The sequence below is a fragment of the Scophthalmus maximus genome, chromosome 14 (genome assembly GCF_022379125.1).
Source record: "Scophthalmus maximus strain ysfricsl-2021 chromosome 14, ASM2237912v1, whole genome shotgun sequence".
In the NCBI taxonomy this organism is placed as follows: Eukaryota; Metazoa; Chordata; class Actinopteri; order Pleuronectiformes; family Scophthalmidae; genus Scophthalmus; species Scophthalmus maximus.
The window spans coordinates 16,339,149-16,356,996 of NC_061528.1; the positions used below are offsets into that span (position 1 = coordinate 16,339,149).

At 43.2% G+C, this 17,848-nt stretch overlaps 1 protein-coding gene across 5 annotated transcripts in view; it reads left to right on the forward strand.

Moving 5' to 3' along the window:
* The first annotated feature begins 5,585 nt into the window (after positions 1-5,585).
* The window catches only part of pard3bb (par-3 family cell polarity regulator beta b), a 193,873-nt gene continuing 181,610 nt past the window's right edge, over positions 5,586-17,848 (forward strand). The window contains exons 1-2 of one of the 5 annotated variants that reach the window (XM_035651328.2): positions 5,586-5,994; positions 6,772-7,010. In XM_035651328.2, the coding sequence (XP_035507221.2) occupies positions 6,894-7,010 (117 nt within the window). In that variant the 5' untranslated portion in view covers positions 5,586-5,994; positions 6,772-6,893. Of the gene's footprint in view, positions 5,995-6,396; positions 6,654-6,771; positions 7,011-17,848 lie in introns of those variants that run through there. The other 4 variants (XM_035651326.2, XM_035651329.2, XM_035651330.2 and 1 more) reach the window with 4 other exon arrangements.

Genomic DNA, 17,848 nt, shown 5'->3' on the forward strand with positions numbered 1-17,848 from the left:
AACTCTCGGCGGTGTCCGCACCAAATGCTGTTATTTTCTTTCTTTCTTTTTTTAATATTTTGCTGCTCGCCACTGTGAAACTTTAGACATTGTTTTGAAGTTGGTGAAGTACCTCCGCAGCAACTCTTGTATCTAATAAAGTTCAGGGCCAGTAGTTGGGCGCGTCTCAGGCCCATATACAGTATATATGTGCAGTTGTGACATGAAAATCTGATATCCTCAGATGGAATTCGAAAATAAAACAGTTCTGTCCGGTATTCCCCTCAGATGCAAGTGTGTTTTTTTTAGCGATACAATGGGCTCTGAGAAAGAAGAAAAGAAAGACAAAAAACTTGAGAGATTCAAATATGTCAGTCAGCAATGAGTAACATTAGCATGTACATAAGTACATAAGTAAGGTAGAGTACTGTAAATATATATATAGTTAGGGTTATTTTTTTTTAACACCAGCACCAATATATGTGTTTGTTGGTGCAGTTTCTGATAGCATTTTCCAGTTTTCATCCATCCATTCAGCATAAATCCAGGATTCCCAGTGTAGCCATAAATGTTTTTTATTCTACCCCAGATTGCGGCAAAGCTCGTACACACTGTATGTGACACATTGAAGATGTCTGCAGGGACAAAGGATGGTCAACAAGGCAACTATTACTAGTGTGTGCCTGTGTGTGCGTGTGTGTGTGTGTAGTGGAAGGGTCTATTGACCGCCTGCTATTCTTTTAGTGTAGATATGGGGTGTGACCATGGGGGACTGGGGGTTTAGGGGAATGGACTGAGTGTGGCTGATCGAAATCTCCCTGCTGACAAGTCCTCGTATCGATCTGCCTGTATCTGTGGCTGACACATACCCCCCTCACCTCACCCTCCATGCCCCCACCTTCACACACACACATACACACACACACACCATCAGTCTGCAGGGTGTAGGAAAAATCTTTCAGCAACATATAACATGTTGAGTACCGGGGCACGGAATTCGTTCAGGGCTGGATTTATTTGGGGGATGTAATTTATTGACGAGGTTTGGAGATTTATAATTTCAACAAAGAGCAAGCAAAGTAATGTGAGACGACAAAAGCAAAATGAAAACGAGAAATCCTGTTTTCATCGTGGATCTCAGGGCCGTGAATATGCTCACAATGAATGTATGGGAAGGACATAAAACTATAAAAGGTCAGCAAAAGAAAAGCTGAAAACAGTGTTCTTGTACTGCCGGTAGAGGGGATTCCAGTCTTTGTCGTTCACAAATGCAAAGCGGGGTTGTCGTATAGGAGCAGCAGCTGATATGATGGCAGAACTAGCAATGTCCTGGGTTGGAACACGTCCTCGTGTTTTCCACGTCTCCTTTTCCGTTATTCCTTCTCTCCACAGAAATATCCAGATGCAATTGTTATTATTCTACCTTAAGATACTGGACCTCTGAAATAGGGCTAATGCCGCTTAACAAGCTGAAAAAACAACACTGACATATGTCTACTGTACACATTTGGTATGGTGGACATGTTCAGAGGGTTCTTGGCTTGTTTCGATGTCAAGCAGACATGGAGCAACATTAATTGGGGGTCATATTCTGGCTACACATTGAACATAATCATCCCGTCCACACTGTCTTGGTGTCCGTCGACTCCCCGGGGAAATATCTGACTCTTTATCTTCTACATGCTCCACCATGTTCACCAGATAGTTTCCTTCACTCGTTTGTCTTTGGAGCTGAGCCAGGAGCACGTAATGGCTATCTGAAAGAAGCTACACAAAACACTACTACAACTAGAGACAGTGAAGATAAGGGCAGTGAGACTGAACCAAAACAATGAGCTAAAAGATGCCCAAACTCTCCACGCTGGAGTTGGGTGGTAAACACATGTGTGCTTGTGACTAGCAAGCTTCTCCTTTCTCATTACACATCTGTAATTTGAGCCAGTGTAATGCGGCTTTGCTTGCTCATCAACTGTACAAACCTAACACTGTAAATATATTTTGAAATGAGGATTTTGGAAGTCGTGAAGGAAGTCGTCAGAGAAATGAATTCCCCTCTAAGAAATTACGTTTTCAGCCTGATGGGGGCTTATTCCACTGTGAACATATACAGTAACTTCTTGTGAAGTGAGATGCGAACGCTGTTAAGGAAATCTGCTGAAATAAATATGATAAAACCATATTTGTGCTGTATTGTCACATGTCAAACAGTTGCAAAAACAGTTCAAATGATGTTCTTTGGACATGGGTAGTGCAGCAGACCTACACATTTAATGTGTGCAGTACTGCCAATGAATCTTTTAAAGATACTAAAGTTTACACGCATACATGGCCTCCCGGACCAAATGTCTTGCCTGCGCCGTTCTGCCTCTTGCTTTCGCTTTCAAGTGAACGCCAACTGTATCTGCGGACTCAGATAAAGCATGTTTGGTCCAGTACGAGCCCCAAAGAAGAAGGGAGTGTATTACATCAACAGTAAGCCAAAGGGCTGGCCTGGAATTATGACTCTCTGCGGGCGTTAATGTGTATGTGGCCTCCTGCCGTCTTACGCCAGATGTGCCTCTCCGTCCGTCCGCTTAACCCCTGAAAGCCTCCGGTGATACGTTTGATCTGAGGCTGCTTGGGGGTAATTTAGAAACATGCAGTGGGTGACGTATTCGGAAAAAAGTAGGCGATCTTGAACATTAATAATCAATGTTATTTCAGACGTACTGTAGGAGGTGATAGAATGACTGAATGAAGGACAAAAGATGATGTAACCATGTAATTAAGTGCTTTAATGTGCACTGTGTACTGAGTGTGAGTGTGTCTGTGTGTGTGTGTGAGTTTGTGTGCCAGCATCCTCATCTTATAATACTCTCCTCTCTCCCGCTGCACACTTTCATTTTCTTTCCAGCTTTTTTTTCTTCTTCTTCCTTTTCTCTCCAAAGCAGAACATGTCCTACCGCACATATTGATTTGTTTGCCAGGGTCTGGGTGCACCTGGCGCAACAGCAGGGGAGCATTCACATCCTAGCATGTTCACCGTGGTTCTTAACAGTTCCTGATGGAGGAGGCACGACACAGAACACAGAACACAGCTGAGGTTAGAGGTTTTTACCACGCGGGGTGAGGAGAGGGAATGAGCAGCCATATGTAGCCGCCGCAACGGGCAAGATTGGAATACGAGTGTGTGTCTGTGACAGTGGAAATAAGCGAAGCCAAAGCCGGAACCTTTACTTCAGTAGGTGGGTTAGAACTGGCTAAAGAAACGCCACTAAAAGTGTGTGTGTCATGGATCTACATCGGGCTTGTTATTGCTTCTACGTGCAGCCAAGATCTGTGTGTGTGTGTTTTTTTTCCCAGTGTTGTGACCAAAGCCGTATACTGCTGTTACTATAAGCGGCCAGTTCTCCACCACTGTGAATGAATACTGTACATCTGATGTACACTGGGATCAGAGATGTTTGGCCTTCCAGCTTCTAGACACCTTCCTGATATCAGAACATACGGTAAGCAGTCAGTTTGGTAAGCTTCTTGCAACTGCAGCCACACTTAAAATGATATGTTATTTGACAGTGACTGTAAGATGCAGTCTACAGCATGCTGAAGGCTCTCTTCTCCTGGAGAACGTCCCGTCCCCCCCCCCGTCCCCCCGAAGACAGTTGCTAGTTTGATTTAATTATCATCACAGTGTAAATAAAACATTGTTAACTGTCTACATTTCGCCTCAGATGCTGTCTGGGACTGTGATATAAAGGGTCTTTTCCGTTTTGGATCTTGGCCTCCAGTAGACGTGACATAACACTAGAGTTATCCACATGTGGCCTCAGTCCTTGGTCAACAATGGCTCTGTACTATTCGAATGCCCAAGTAAGTTGTGACATTGTGACACAGTGAACCAGCATGCACAGAAACCAGGACCTGGAAACTGAGGCAGAAAAATTGAGCCATCGTTAATTTTACTGTGTTATGAGGTGACATGTCAATATGTCCTCTATGAAAAAGGTCTACACTGGCAGTCTTGTCTAAAAAATGAGTTTCAATTGATGCTGAAAAATCAGACGTCACACAATGAAAATAATTCAATTTGATTATGTGGGATGGATTAAAATGCAATTAAACCAACTAACTCTCAGTCTTTTAATCTTTAATTATTACATTTGCAGCGCATTGGTTTTGCCTCGTATGCTGTCCAACTTCTCCACTGATTTGAATATTTCAAAATTTACACACTAAATGATAATTCAAGTGTACGACTAACTTTCAAACTTTCACCAAAGAAAGGAAAAAGGAGGAAAGAAAGAAAATGCATGCATGCGCAATGTTCTGCCTCTCCTGGGGTTCATTAGTAGCAATGGAATTCAGTGACCCAGAAACTAAACCGAGCCCAAATCAATTAGCAGACATACACATGCATACGTTTGAGCTGCTTATTACGAGGCCGAGCTCCACCTGCAGGGAGGGGTTTCCTCTTTGAAGATGAACCGAACTGCGGAGAGCCAAACTGTTTTGTAAGCGCAGTCTTTTTGTCGGCTTCAACGTTATAATGCTGGAAGATGTTTGATCAGGTTTCAAGGTTTGCACGCATGCACATGTAATGTCTGCTGTGTAATTGTGGATCCCTTAATACTATAGCTCTGACATTTAATTATACCGTGACAAATTGTTGTCTCTCACACATGCCTGCCAACTCTATTAATGACATTATATTATAGCATGACATTTTATGAAGTCAGACCTTTTTTAAAAAAATCATCTTTGACTTTCAGATATGCAACATGAGGCATCACTGGATGATGTGACTGAGGCTAACATACTGTCATTACACATTACTTTGTTGAATACATTAACCAAACAGCCAAATCCAGTCAAAAATAGATTAGAATAATAGTGGGATGTTATTGTAACAAAATAAAAATAAATAATCCATGGGGACTTTATACAAACATGCACCATGAAGTGGAAAAGATAAAAATAAAATAAGATAATCCCACTATGGGTAAATTTGCCATGACTGCTGTATCATGGCAAATGGCAAATTAAAAATAGTAAAAAAAAAAGTAATAAATAAGTAAGGTCAACATGCAAAACAGTATAAACACTAGAAAATAGAAACAAATATATAGTGTAAGCTAAATATTTAAAGTTTGAGCAGAATATAAATATATACAGTGAAACAGGATTGCACATCAGATATTAAAATTTCAAAAAGATTAGAAAAGCAAAAAAAAATAAAAAATCTCAGATGCGGCTTTGTCCACTGCATGTGAGCTTGACTGGCAGCTTGGTTTTTGTATAATACAATAATATCCTACTTACTACTCATGCCTTTAGGAGCGAGTCTTACAAATCTCACCACGTTTAACATTTTTGATTAACTATATTCATTAATAACTTAATTATGTTTTTCGCCCCCCACTTTTCAGCCCATCGTATTAGGAAAAGCTCCACTGCTAATACACATTTTATTCTTCATCAACAGTGGATCAAGTGCAATATGAGTTTGCGCAGAAACAAAAGTGAATGGCAAAACTCACTTTAGCGTCTTTCAGCTCATTGTTTCGGGGGACCCACACAGAGCCAAAAGAGAGCAAACACTGCACCGCACGAATGCAAGTGTTGTTCTTCTGGCTGCTAGATGTGTAAATAGGCGATTGCATGCGGACACATTTGCCCTGGACGACTTTATGAGACGATAATAACTGCTAAGCGAAGGGTTTGAGTGATCCCGTGCTGTCGGGCTCGTGGCAGTAATTGGAGCGGTTCCCCTTTAAGAACGTGACCGCGGCCAGCGGCGGAGGAGCTGGTCAGGAACTGAACTGGCCCAGGACAGTGAAGGCATCTGCAAACTTTCCCCAACACACGGTGAAGTGGCCCCGCTGCTGCCGCTCGTTCGCACCGTGGACGCGTGGCAACGCGATGAAGGGGGACGCCCGCGGACCGCTCGGAGAGGGGACGGGACACACGCGAGGGGGGGAACTCCCGGAGTGATGCCCGAGCGACTGCATCCCTCCCTCCCTCCAAAGTTCAGCTAAGGTGGCTAACGCTAGCTCGCGCAGAGCTCCGCTCGCTTTACTGTGTGTGTGTGTGTGTGTGTGTGTGTGTGGGAGGGGGGGAAGTTTTCGTGTGCGCTTTTTTTGCGTCCGTCAACAAGTTGCAACAACGCAGTGCCAGCTGGAGTAACGGCGAAGGGCGCGGTGACACGTTGTGCCAAAGTGAACCCCGTTCATCCCTCGTTGCTCGTCGTCTCCAGTCCCCGGGCCAGGTTCACTGGAGCGAGCTAATCATCTTTAGCCAGCTGCAGCGGCTACTAGCTAACACACACACACACACACAGCTAACTAACTCTCAGTCAAAAGTGACATAAAACACACACACACACACACACACACACACACACACACACACTTCTCCCACTTTAACTCCCAACACGGACAGACTTCCGGTGCCCTTAACGGTTTCGGGAAACCGTGTTTAGACGTGGACGTCGGCGTGGTGCGACACGTTATCAATACTTTAAGACAATTGCGCGCGGCACAAACACACGGGAGAAGAAAGAGGAACAGGAACAGTACACACAGGAAGAGAAAGTCACTGCACTTGCACTTACTGTACTGTCTGTCATTCCGATCCCACCGCTGTGAGTGGTGGATGTGAAGCAAACCGTCTCAGACCTGGCAACACCTTGAGAAGCTGTATGACCCTTTAAAGAAGTTTTATTGTTAGGTTTTGAGTGTTGTGAGTCACTTATCAGTCCTCCTGTTTTTTTCTTCCTCTTGATCTTCTCTGGTTGGTCACATCCCCCGCCTCCAGGTCGAGATCTTCCGCTGGGCATTCGACAATTTCGGAGCCAGCCACCCAGCATTATTATCGCCATCGCTCGCCACCCGCACTCAAGAGGGGCCCGCGTCTTGCATGAGGAGGCGACCGCCGCCATGAAGGTGACGGTGACGTTCGGGCAGACGGGCGTGGTGGTGCCGTGCAAGGTCGACTGGACCGTGAGGGACCTGGTCCAGCAAGCCACGCAGAGATACAGGAAACTCCTGGAACAGGTACCACGCAGAAATTAGCCTCTCGGGGAAAGACAGTGTTGTTGTGACTCAGATAGATTTTTTTGCGTGGAACTATTCCACGCTCAAATGTTAGTTAGCGGAACGTGTAAACCGGCATGCCAGATACTGTTTGTTTTCTCAAAATTGCCCTCACCTTGCACATCCCCTCATAAGGCAGTTTTGAGCGACGCTGCTCATAGGCCTGTCACGATAATTATGTTATTGACTTATCGTACGATACATGAATATGAACTCAATAGTAGCTATTGTGACTACATGTGTGTTTGTTGCCATAAGAATGAAGGTCAACAACAGTTCAGCAAAGTCTCGCTGCTTCTGTCCTCTCATCTGTTCTCGTCGTTTGACTAATCAATTGCTGGTTTGGTCTATAAAATGTCAGAAGATATAGATTTCTCAGTATTTTTCTTTTTTTCTTTTTTTTAACCTGTCCTGCCCCGCAGCCTGGTATACAGTATGAGTAGCTGAATACCTTGTTGTGCCAAACAGATTTTACTTTAACAAGAGAGTTTTAATATACTCCCTTGTCTTTTTTATTTAGTTATGTTATGATTTGTCACCGGGCCGGACAGAGGGACAGAAATGGGGATGGGGGCACAAACACCACACAAACAGACACCACAGCGAAGGGACCATACCTGCAAGAGAATGGGGATGGGGGGTGGGGTCAACCAGAGGCTACCCCCCCCCGAGCGCAGGCAGAGCCAGCGGCACCCGAGCCCCGCGAACCCGAGGCACGCCACCTGCCCCAGACATGAGCAAAAGCCCGGGGCCCAAGTCCCCAGACCCCCAGGTCCAGAGTGCACCCTCCCACCAAAGGAGCCACCCCCCCCGACCCACCCCAGGCCAGGCAATCAAGGCGGTCACCAACCCGACGCCCCGGGGCTCCAGGAGCAGAACACGAGGCCAATGAGACCCCCCCACACACCCCCACCCCCTTACATGCCTCTGTAAATGCATTGCATTGTGTTGGATGCGTGTCAAGATTCGTGAAGTGTTGTATGGTTGAGTGGAGGTAAGGTGCGTGGTAACTGAAGTGCAGTTACAATTTGGAGGGTAGTTGCGACACAGGCACTCCACAACTGGCAGGTAGTGAGGCTCCCTAACGTGCCACTCCCACCCCCCAAGCCCTATGTGTCTAGTGTGTGATTAAAATTGAGGGGCGGCCAGCAGCAACACAAATCGTGTAGGACGCAACGACCAAGAACGCATGATGCAGTATCAAAAATGGTCTTGAAATGACGATAATATTGTTTATCCCGATAATTTCTGGGACACTATATGGCTCCACAAAAAGTTGTTATGGTGACGGGCCCAGCCGCTCATCTGTTAAACTTTCTGAGTGGCCTTAATTGCAGTGGTGGAATAACATTTCATTGTCAGTGATACCAGAGAGTCGAGTGTGCGCTCAAGAACACGAACAAAAGCACGGAACAAATGAGGTTTATATCTCTTTTTGAGTCTCTGTCTGACCTTTCAGCTACAAGTTAGCTGAAGCATTAATTGTAAGAAGCACTTTTTTGTAATAATGCGTGAAGATTTTCATGAACTCCTTAAAAGGCGAGATGACTTTTTCATGAAACGGCGCTTTCATATTATGCATGCTTTTTTCCCCAAAGTCATAAAAGAATAAATCGAAAGCTTCTGTCAATTTCATATTATGAAAGGGCCGTATGAATTTCACAGGCCAAAGTCTTGGGAAATCAGACAAAGCCAAGGAGGTCCGGTTCTCCATAATTGCCGCATGAAAAATTAAAAAGGCCTATCTGATATGAATTGCGATGGTCCAGACAGGAGTCGGCACGGAGTCGTTTCCACTTTTGTCGTGGAGTGTGAAATGCAAATGTATCCCTCTCGCAAGTCCCTCCTAGGCTGCTGTTGATTCCCTGCGCTCCTCTCGGGGGTGGGGAACCCCGTGACCCCCATCAGACGACCAAATCTTCTCAGTGACTCTCTTCATATTGGCTTATTATTCAAAGAGCACGGCAGTCACACAGATAAATGGCCTCAGTCATGATTGAGCGAGACGTGTCGGAGCTGTGTGTGTGTGTGTGTGTGTGTGTGTGTGTGTGTGTGTGTGTGTGTGTGTGTGTGTGTGTGTGTGTGTGTGTGTGTGTGTGTGTGTGTGTGTGTGTGTGTGTGTGTGTGTGTGTGTGTGTGTGTGTGTGTGTGTGTGTGTGTGTGTGTGTGTGTGTGTGTGTGTGTGTGTGCCACTGAGACAGTACTTGGGAGATGCTCTCGTCTTTTTCTCCGCCCTCCGCTTTTTCTCGCACCTTCTACCTTTTTTGGCCTCTTAATCTTCTTTCATCTACCTGTGCCCCTCCGCACTCAGTGCTCCTGTGTGTTTTTGCCTCCTTCATCTTATTTATTAGTGCTTTCTCCTTCTTTCGAGTGCATCTCCTCTTCAACTCCATAGGTGAAGAGGGAGAGTGATGGCTCCCCGCATAACAGAACCCGTGTCTCTCTGTCATTTTGAACTCTCCTTCCTCTTTGAACGCTTCCTTCTGCACCTTCTGTTCCGTCTTTATTAAACTCTGTTCTACCTCTGTTTATTTGTAGACTGCATGAACAGCTGGAATTTCACAGTTTGGGATACATAAAGTACTCTATCTATCTATGTATCTATGTATGTATGTATGTATCTATCTATCTATCTATCTATCTATCTATCTAAGCAGGAGCAATAGATATACTAAATTAGGTCCAAGTTTAAGTGTTCAAATTTAAAATGTCTGTTCTCTCTTTTTGTGTGAGGAAATAAAAACAGCTTTCAAGCATAACCTGATAAAATCGTGTGTCTGAGCATTTGGGGAAGCTTTAAGCTTCATACTGTTGACTGACATCTGAAGGCCAGCATGGACTCCTTTTTTTTTTCACGGCTGACATTTTGGTATGTCCTAGCTGGAAGAGAGCAGGTCTAATTGATAACATAGAAAACGACTGCATTCTTTTCAGCGGCGCTCACTGGCACACATGGCCCACGGTGACCCTGGGTGGAACGGAGCCGTCATTGATGAAATTTGTTTCAACGGTGGTGCTTTTTTTTTTCCGTGCTGCGAGCGAAATGTCAAAATGTCAGCGGTGAAATGGGCCCCGTTGCTAGGAGATGAGTTGTTAACTTCTGGTGGTGAGCCTCTGATAACATTAGACCCCCCAAATTACCTTTTCGAATTGAAGCGATATTGCCAACTATTTTAGTTCCCAACCCCCCAAAAATTACTCTTACAGACATCAGTATGAAGCACATGATTCACATCTTTTGGATAACATTGATTTTAGAGGTTAGTGTCAGTGCAGGACAAATAAGTAAACACATTTCTTCATTTCACTAATGAATAATGAATTTGATTGAGGTTAATACAATCCATGAAGTATAGTTTATCACCGATCGTACACGTAAGCAGCAACATTTAAATGTTTTTAACATTCACATGAAAGACAAAGTGAAAACTCCGAGGAATGTTTTCCTGCCGCCGGGCTGTGTGTAATGATGCACTTGTCTGCTCTATTGATTAGGTCTCTGACTGTTTTCATCCCTGCTTGAGTGAACGAAATGACATGCACTGTGTGTGTGTGTGTGTGTGTGTGTGTGTGTGTGTGTGTGTGTGTGTGTGTGTGTGTGTGTGTGTGTGTGTGTGTGTGTGTGTGTGTGTGTGTGTGTGTGTGTTTTGGCCTTCGGCCTTCTCTCCCACGACTGTCTTTCTCCTCTCTCTGTTTTCTTTCTCTCTTTCCACACCCTTTGTCAGCATTCCTCATTCTCTTGCTGTCAAGGACGCCTTTTTCCCATTCAGTTTGTTACTCTGTACGGATGAAGATTGTGTCGTTTGACAAGTCTGTGTCCCACGAGATAGTATGGAGTTAAATATACATTTTTATTTCAATTTTATTTTGCACCTCACCTTACCAAAATCTGTTTTGTATTTGTATTTCATCTCGTGTCCTGTGCATGTCAGTGAGTGCAGCCGTAACCATAGGAGAGCTGCTGTTCCTCTGGCCAGGAGTAGCTTTTCCCTTGTGCTGGTGGTGGTGGTGGTGGGGGGGGGGTGTTCGGGCCGAAATGGGTTGATTATTGCGACTACACCGCGAACACGCATGCTTTACGCCCTCATTTGCACCCGATTGACAGGCACACGGCAAAGGCAGGTTTCATGTCAAAGTCTAATTTCCTACTAAGGATGGTAAAAACTGGATGTTTTGTTTTTGACGATCCATCGACCCACCGACTAAGTGAGAGGTGCAAATAAAAGAAATTTCAGCTCATTATGAAACTGTGGCAGGACAAATTAGAGTACAGCTGGTCGTCACAGTCTACGTAATTACCAGGAAACACTGGGGAGGGACAAACTCACTGTGAAACAGAAAGCAGAAGAGAGGAGCGATGCTGTTGGTAAATAACAGGAGAGACTCATACTGAACTGAAATGAAACTCAAATGAACATAATAAAGAATAAGACATTAAATTGACCAAAATCCCCACTCATTCATCCTCTCATCCCATCACCTTTGTATTTTTCTTGCTGTCTTTCCATCACTCAGTCATTTTTACAGTGACACTAATCTGTAATTATAGTTGTTAGTGTGTTTCAGGACTAGAAAGCAAGGATGTGAGTGTATTAAAGAGCTGTCCAGTTGCTAATCCTCCCTCCCAGAGCCAGGCAACCCATGTTTTAAATCGTCACTGAGACAGGTCACTTTCTGCCTTTGTGTGTGTCTCTCTCTCTCTCTCTCTCTCTCTCTCTCTCTCTCTCTCTCTCTCTCTCTCTCTCTCTCTCTCTCTGCTTCCTCCCTATCAGCTTCATCCTACTTAGAGAGTTTGCTGCTTGTAAACACTTTATTATCTCGCGTGTTCCAGCCTGCAACTACAGTAGCTAACATACACTGGCATTCCTATTTATCAGCTGCTTTTGTTAGGAGTTCCCACAGTGGTGCTTAAGAGGAGCTGCCACTAAAGAAGTAGGCATTAAAGCTCCCTTTTAGTGATCTTGAAGTCTTAAAGTTGAGCTTCAGAGGAGTTATTTTGTATTATACCTGCATCGATTTCTTCTTTTTTTTAGTTTCACATTGATCACAACCTTATTAGAATTTCAATACCCCTTTGCGTTACCCGGTATGGAACCAAAATAAAATTACAAGTTCATCGTCACATCAAAGAGTTTTCATATTAAATTTATTTTTTATTTTTTCCTCTCTCGCAGGAGAGACAAATGGGATTTGAGAGTGAATGGCAGTAAAGGAGCTCTGGTGTTTCAGGATGTGCGATAACAGGCCTTTGTTATACAAATACATTGAAAAGCACTCTAAGTAGACTCTCGGCTCACATAAAGTCACTCTCTTCATTAAATACTTTCACAATAATCTTGAGTCGGGCAGTTTTTTTTTTTTTAAACATGCACTGCTGTAAAGTCATGATGTAAAGACTTCTAAACAGGTTAATTTAGTTAATTGTGTGCTACAATGATGAGCATTAATATATATCCGTGTTTTTCTTTTTTAGCTAAAGTAAGAATGTCAACGATATCCTAAATAGCCCTGACAGAAAGCACTTTCCCACTGAAGTTCCCTCTTAGATGAGTCAGTGGCCTGGCCTGTCACTCATCTGGTGCGATTGGGTTAATTGTCATTCACCTCACTCAATCCATCAGGGAATTACATGCACCATGAGCTGTAATCATTTGTTATAAAACCAAAAAAGCTGAAGGGCCTACTGACAGCTATATTATAGAGGCATCATTCTTAATGGATGACCATTGTGGCAGGGAGATGGAGAATCAAATTGGTTATGAAGTAAAAAAAGTCATACTTGCGACTGTGCGAGAGGCAGGAGGGAGGTAATGACATAAACTTTTGGAAGGAATCGGAACAATTATGGTGAATTTAAAAAAGTGAGATCTCTTCAAGAGCAGGGCCAAGAGGAGGAGTGGTCGGAGAAAGAGAAGGGAGGGAGGAAAAGAGGGAGGGAGGAAAGAGGAGGTTGTTTTTGTGGGGAGCCGTCAGGAAGTTATGAGCGTGTTGACACACTTCTTAATTACCTTTGGCCAAACGGACACGCGTGCGTTCGTGTGTCTATGGATGTGTTTTTGTGTTAAGAAGTATGCTACTGTCTGTATTAAAAAACTGCCCAATCATGAACACACATCTTTTAGATATATATATATATATATATATATATATATATATATATATAGTATACACAACATAAATGCTAAATGTATTGTGAGTGTGGTCCAGATATGTTCAAAATGATAGAAACAACCTTTTAAAACCAGTTGTGTTTGGAAGGTGTATGTACAATATGCACAAGTGTATTCACTCAATATTAATTGTAAGGTGGAAGCGTGTGAAAGGGTTCCTGCCCGTGTGTGTGTGTGTGTGTGTGTGTGTGTGTGTGTGTGTGTGTGTGTGTGTGTGTGTGTGTGTGTGTGTGTGTGTGTGTGTGTGTGTGTGTGTGTGTGTGTGTGTGTGTGTGTGTGTGTGTGTGTGTGTGTGTGTGTGTGTGTGTGTGTGTGTGTGTGTGGTTTCATTAGCCAAGCGAGGAATGCTGATGAGGCGTGGCCTCACAAGCTGATAAAATCGTAAAAGCATTCAGGCTCTGTGCCAGAGCACGGGCAATTATTTCTGAGTGGGAGGGGCAGGGAGGAGACACGGGCCACTTTCTCCACAGACAAACCACAAGACTGTTGATCCAGCCTGAAGCCCACTCTTCTCTGCTTCTTTCCACCTTCTATTCTATTCTATTCTCACTCATGCTTTTTTTTTTTTTTTTTTTTTTTTTTTTTACAAATTAAACAACTTTCTGATGAAAGACCATATTACAGAAAAAAAATTGCCATAATATGCAGATCAATTGTCAGTTTTACTATTTAACACACCGTATTAATTATCAAAGCATGACTGCGAACCTGCCATGAAACTGAATTAATGAAAATGAACACACAGTTTTATGGACGTAGGTAAGAAATCAGATGTTGAACCGTCAAAATGATGGAAGAATCGGCTTTGTGCCCGTCTGCAACGTGGAATGCTTAAAATGTTAACTCGGTGAGTAATGGTTACCATGGCACTGCCACCAGCAATTTTCCTGTCGCAGAAGACGAGCTTTGTTGCTGCTGGGTCACAAGATGGGTCACAAGACAGTTTAACTCTGATTTTGTTATTTTTTTCCCCACAGAATTCGGTGCTTCGTCACTATTCGCCATTTTTACAAAAGCATAGATGGGGCTCTGGCAATAATTCTTAAATAAGACAGGCATACCAAAATGAAATGAAATTAAAATAATTCCAGCCCTCTCAGTTTTGGCCACGGACCAAAAATTCATTTTTCATCTTGCGTAATTGATTTAATCTGCCTCAGATAAAACATGTTGCAGTATTCAGTTTGTGAAACGCTTTGACGGCGGCATGCACACCAAACTCCTCTGTCAGCTGGTCGACTTTAAAGGCTGATTGTTACAGAGATGAAGGGTGTGGAAGAGGTGGGGGGTTTAAACACACACATAACGACGCTGAATAATCCACACAAGGCATTATCTGTGTTGCGATTTTACGCCAAACTAATAATAATTTCTAGATCGTGTCTCGTCAGTCAAATACCTTCATTCGCCTAAGATTATCTGTATTAGTATCAAGCAAAACGCCGCATTAAGCGCTAATCCCCCTGATTTTTCAGATTACATCAGCGTGTTTACGATCTCTTATCGCAACTTCTGCAATATCTAAGAGCCCCTCCAGGTTTTTGATCTCCTAGACTTACAGTGTTCCTGCAGTTCCCCAAAAATATGTAACACATTGTTCATGCACTCCCCCTGATATCAGATTTGATCAGTGCGCTGACAGCTCTTATCTCTCTACCGCTCCATCTGTTGTCTTCGTAGCTGTAAGGCTCACCTACTGTATCGTGAGCTCGTAGGGTGTTGTTGACCTAAATACAACAGCAGGTCACCCAAGGAATGAGGCTGTTTGATGTTGGTGTTCGAACGAGACCTCTTATCACTACATTCACTGTTTTTTTAAGTTGCTGCAGTTAAAAAAAATGTAGTTCTTGTGTCCTGACTGCAGTGGTTGGTTTTAAATGCAGAAAATGCATTTTAAATATTTCACAAACGTGAATGACAACATTTTTAAAATGTCTCCTGAAATATTTTCAATTAATCAGCCAGATATTTTCTCGATCTGCTGGTCTACTGAAGTAGTATAGTGAACAATGCCATCACAGAATCCCTAAATCTCAAGATGCCATGTTGTGTTAGACCAACAGTCTCAAACCCAAAGTATTAATTTTATAGTGATTAAAAAGGGAGAATGCCGAGGCCTGCCTGCTGTGAACTGCACGCCCATCGTGGGAACATGCTCAGCTAAAGCCGAAACCACTGGTGCTATGCCGGGTTCTGCCTGCCCGCAGAGGACGGTAAAAGCTTTATGGATTATTGCTGCTCGCAATGGCCGGTGTGACTATGACAGACGGGTCCATTGTCGATCTGTTTGAGAGAGAGAGAGGGAGAGAGACACGGCTCTACGACAAAGCAATGGTCAAAAAATGTTATTATAACAAGTGTTTATTTTTTTAATTATCATGAAACTCTGGCAGGAAAATTTACACTGTGGCAATTTGTTTGGGACCATGCACCACTTCGACACTATCAGTTTAAATGAAAACGCGTTGTACAGTCTGCGGGGCGTTGGCAATCCCACCTCACGGCAAAAGGGGTTCTTCGTTCAAACCAGGGCCTTTCTTTGTGGAGTTTACACGTTCTCTCTGTGTCTGCGTGGGTTCTCTCCAGGTTCTTCATACAGTCCAAAGACATGTAGACTGGGGTTATGATAATTGGAGACTCTAAATTGACCACAGGTGTGAATGTGAGTGTGAAGTAGGGGTGTGAATCTTGGCTGGTCTCATGATTCGATAACGATTATCCTGTCTTCGGTTCAATATCACGATGCATCACGATGTGATGCATCCTCCATTTTCAATATTACTGCACATCATGGCGTTTTCATCAATGAATCAACGCAGCAGTCAGATACATATTTTATCTTACATATTTTATTTTATTATTTTAACTGCACTAAAAAAGGAGACTTTGCAAACAGCAAAGTAGTGTTAGCTGTTTTATTTATGTTACATCTGTTTTCTCAGCAAAATACTGAGTGGTTTTAAGTTGGGCTTTTATTGTGAAGGGCAGACGGAAAAAGGGAGCGGATGCGCTGTAGTGTGTTTGACGGTGATAAAAAAAGTTGTTGTTCCGTCTTAGATCACGCTGGTTCATACGACGGTCTCCGTGTTTTTATTTCATATAAATGATACAGTACAGGTGCAACAATAAACGTTCGGTAACAGCATCAATTCTTGGCTGAGCTGGGTCCGCTCTTTCCTTGGCAGGCGTTACTACTGCCAGGAAGTAATTTTGAACTCTAAAAATTTATTGTCCAAGTAACGGCAGTGTTCTATCATTGATTATGTTCTGTCACTGCATCAATGTAGCATCATCCACGTCCGCATTCGCAATGCATCGTAGAAACGATTAATTTCAACACTACTAGTGTGAACGGTTGTGTGTCTCTGTAAAGCTGTTCTCATGGATGGATGGATCGCTGCTGTGTGACCTGTATTGCCGGGTCAGGAGGGGGCCATGGCTCATTTTTGCCCCATAGCCCCTTGAGACACTAATATGGACATGACGACCTTGTTGACAAAAGATTTTTCTTACTTTAGGGTGCGCTTAATAGATTATTAGCTTGAATATAATAGTTGACCTTTAGCAAGCCATCGAAAATGTAGTCTTACGATGAGGAATGTAAAACATGAGAGGGTTTTCCACATCTTTTTGTCCAGGCGTAGTGTGTGAGTCAGTCACTGTTTGCATGAGGAGGATGAATCGACAACTTGCCAGTAAAACTGTTTAGAAAAAACTCAAGTCTTTTGGAACCCATTCTGAAGCCCAAGTGATAGTAAAACACTCGACTGACATCTTTTGTGCAAAGCCGAGGGCGGAAATGATACGAAAAACAAAACAATTACATGAACTTTTGGCACAAAAAAGTTTCCCTAGTTATCATAAAGCACATTCACGTGTTGTCACGGACTTAATGTGCCTCGAAACCCTGATTAATGGCGCTCCGGGAAGATAAACACTGTGCTCAAGAGAAAACACAACAATGTAAGAGCAATGTTTGAAAATGTCTCTCTCATACATCTGGCCGGGGGGGGTCAGCCAAGTTGGTGTTAGAATAAAGCTACACAATGAACTCTTGCTTGAAGGGAGGGAGGGAGGGAGGCACAATTAAACATTATAAACAGCCGCAGTGACAGAGTCTTGTGCAACAGGGATGGTTGAAAAAGCAATTGAAATGTCTTGTTTTGTCACATAATAGAGAACATTTTTCTTTTTTTATGGACCTATAGGCTACAGCATATTCAACTAAGCATAACGGCTTAATCTCAAGTAAGCAAACACAACCTTACATATATAAGATGGTGCCAGATGGCAGTGAAGGATGACTGAACTCAAGATGGCCGTATTGTTTTGCTGAGGTATATTTTTATCATGTAACACAGAAACTAGCGTACCACATGTCAGCTGACTTTTGAGTGAAGTACCGTTTTACTGAAGTAATGGTGAAAAGCAGTGATTCTACTGTCGAAAAAGTGGCTTTGCTACACTCGCTAAGTGTGTTTATATGTGAACTGGTTTAAATTCTACTTCCTGCTATTTTCCAATCCATTAGGAAAGGTTGGAGGAACAATTGAGATGGACAAATCTTTTCTTAAAGCATTTACTAGTGAAAAAACTCTTATTTCTATGCCTAACCTTAAAATAATAAAA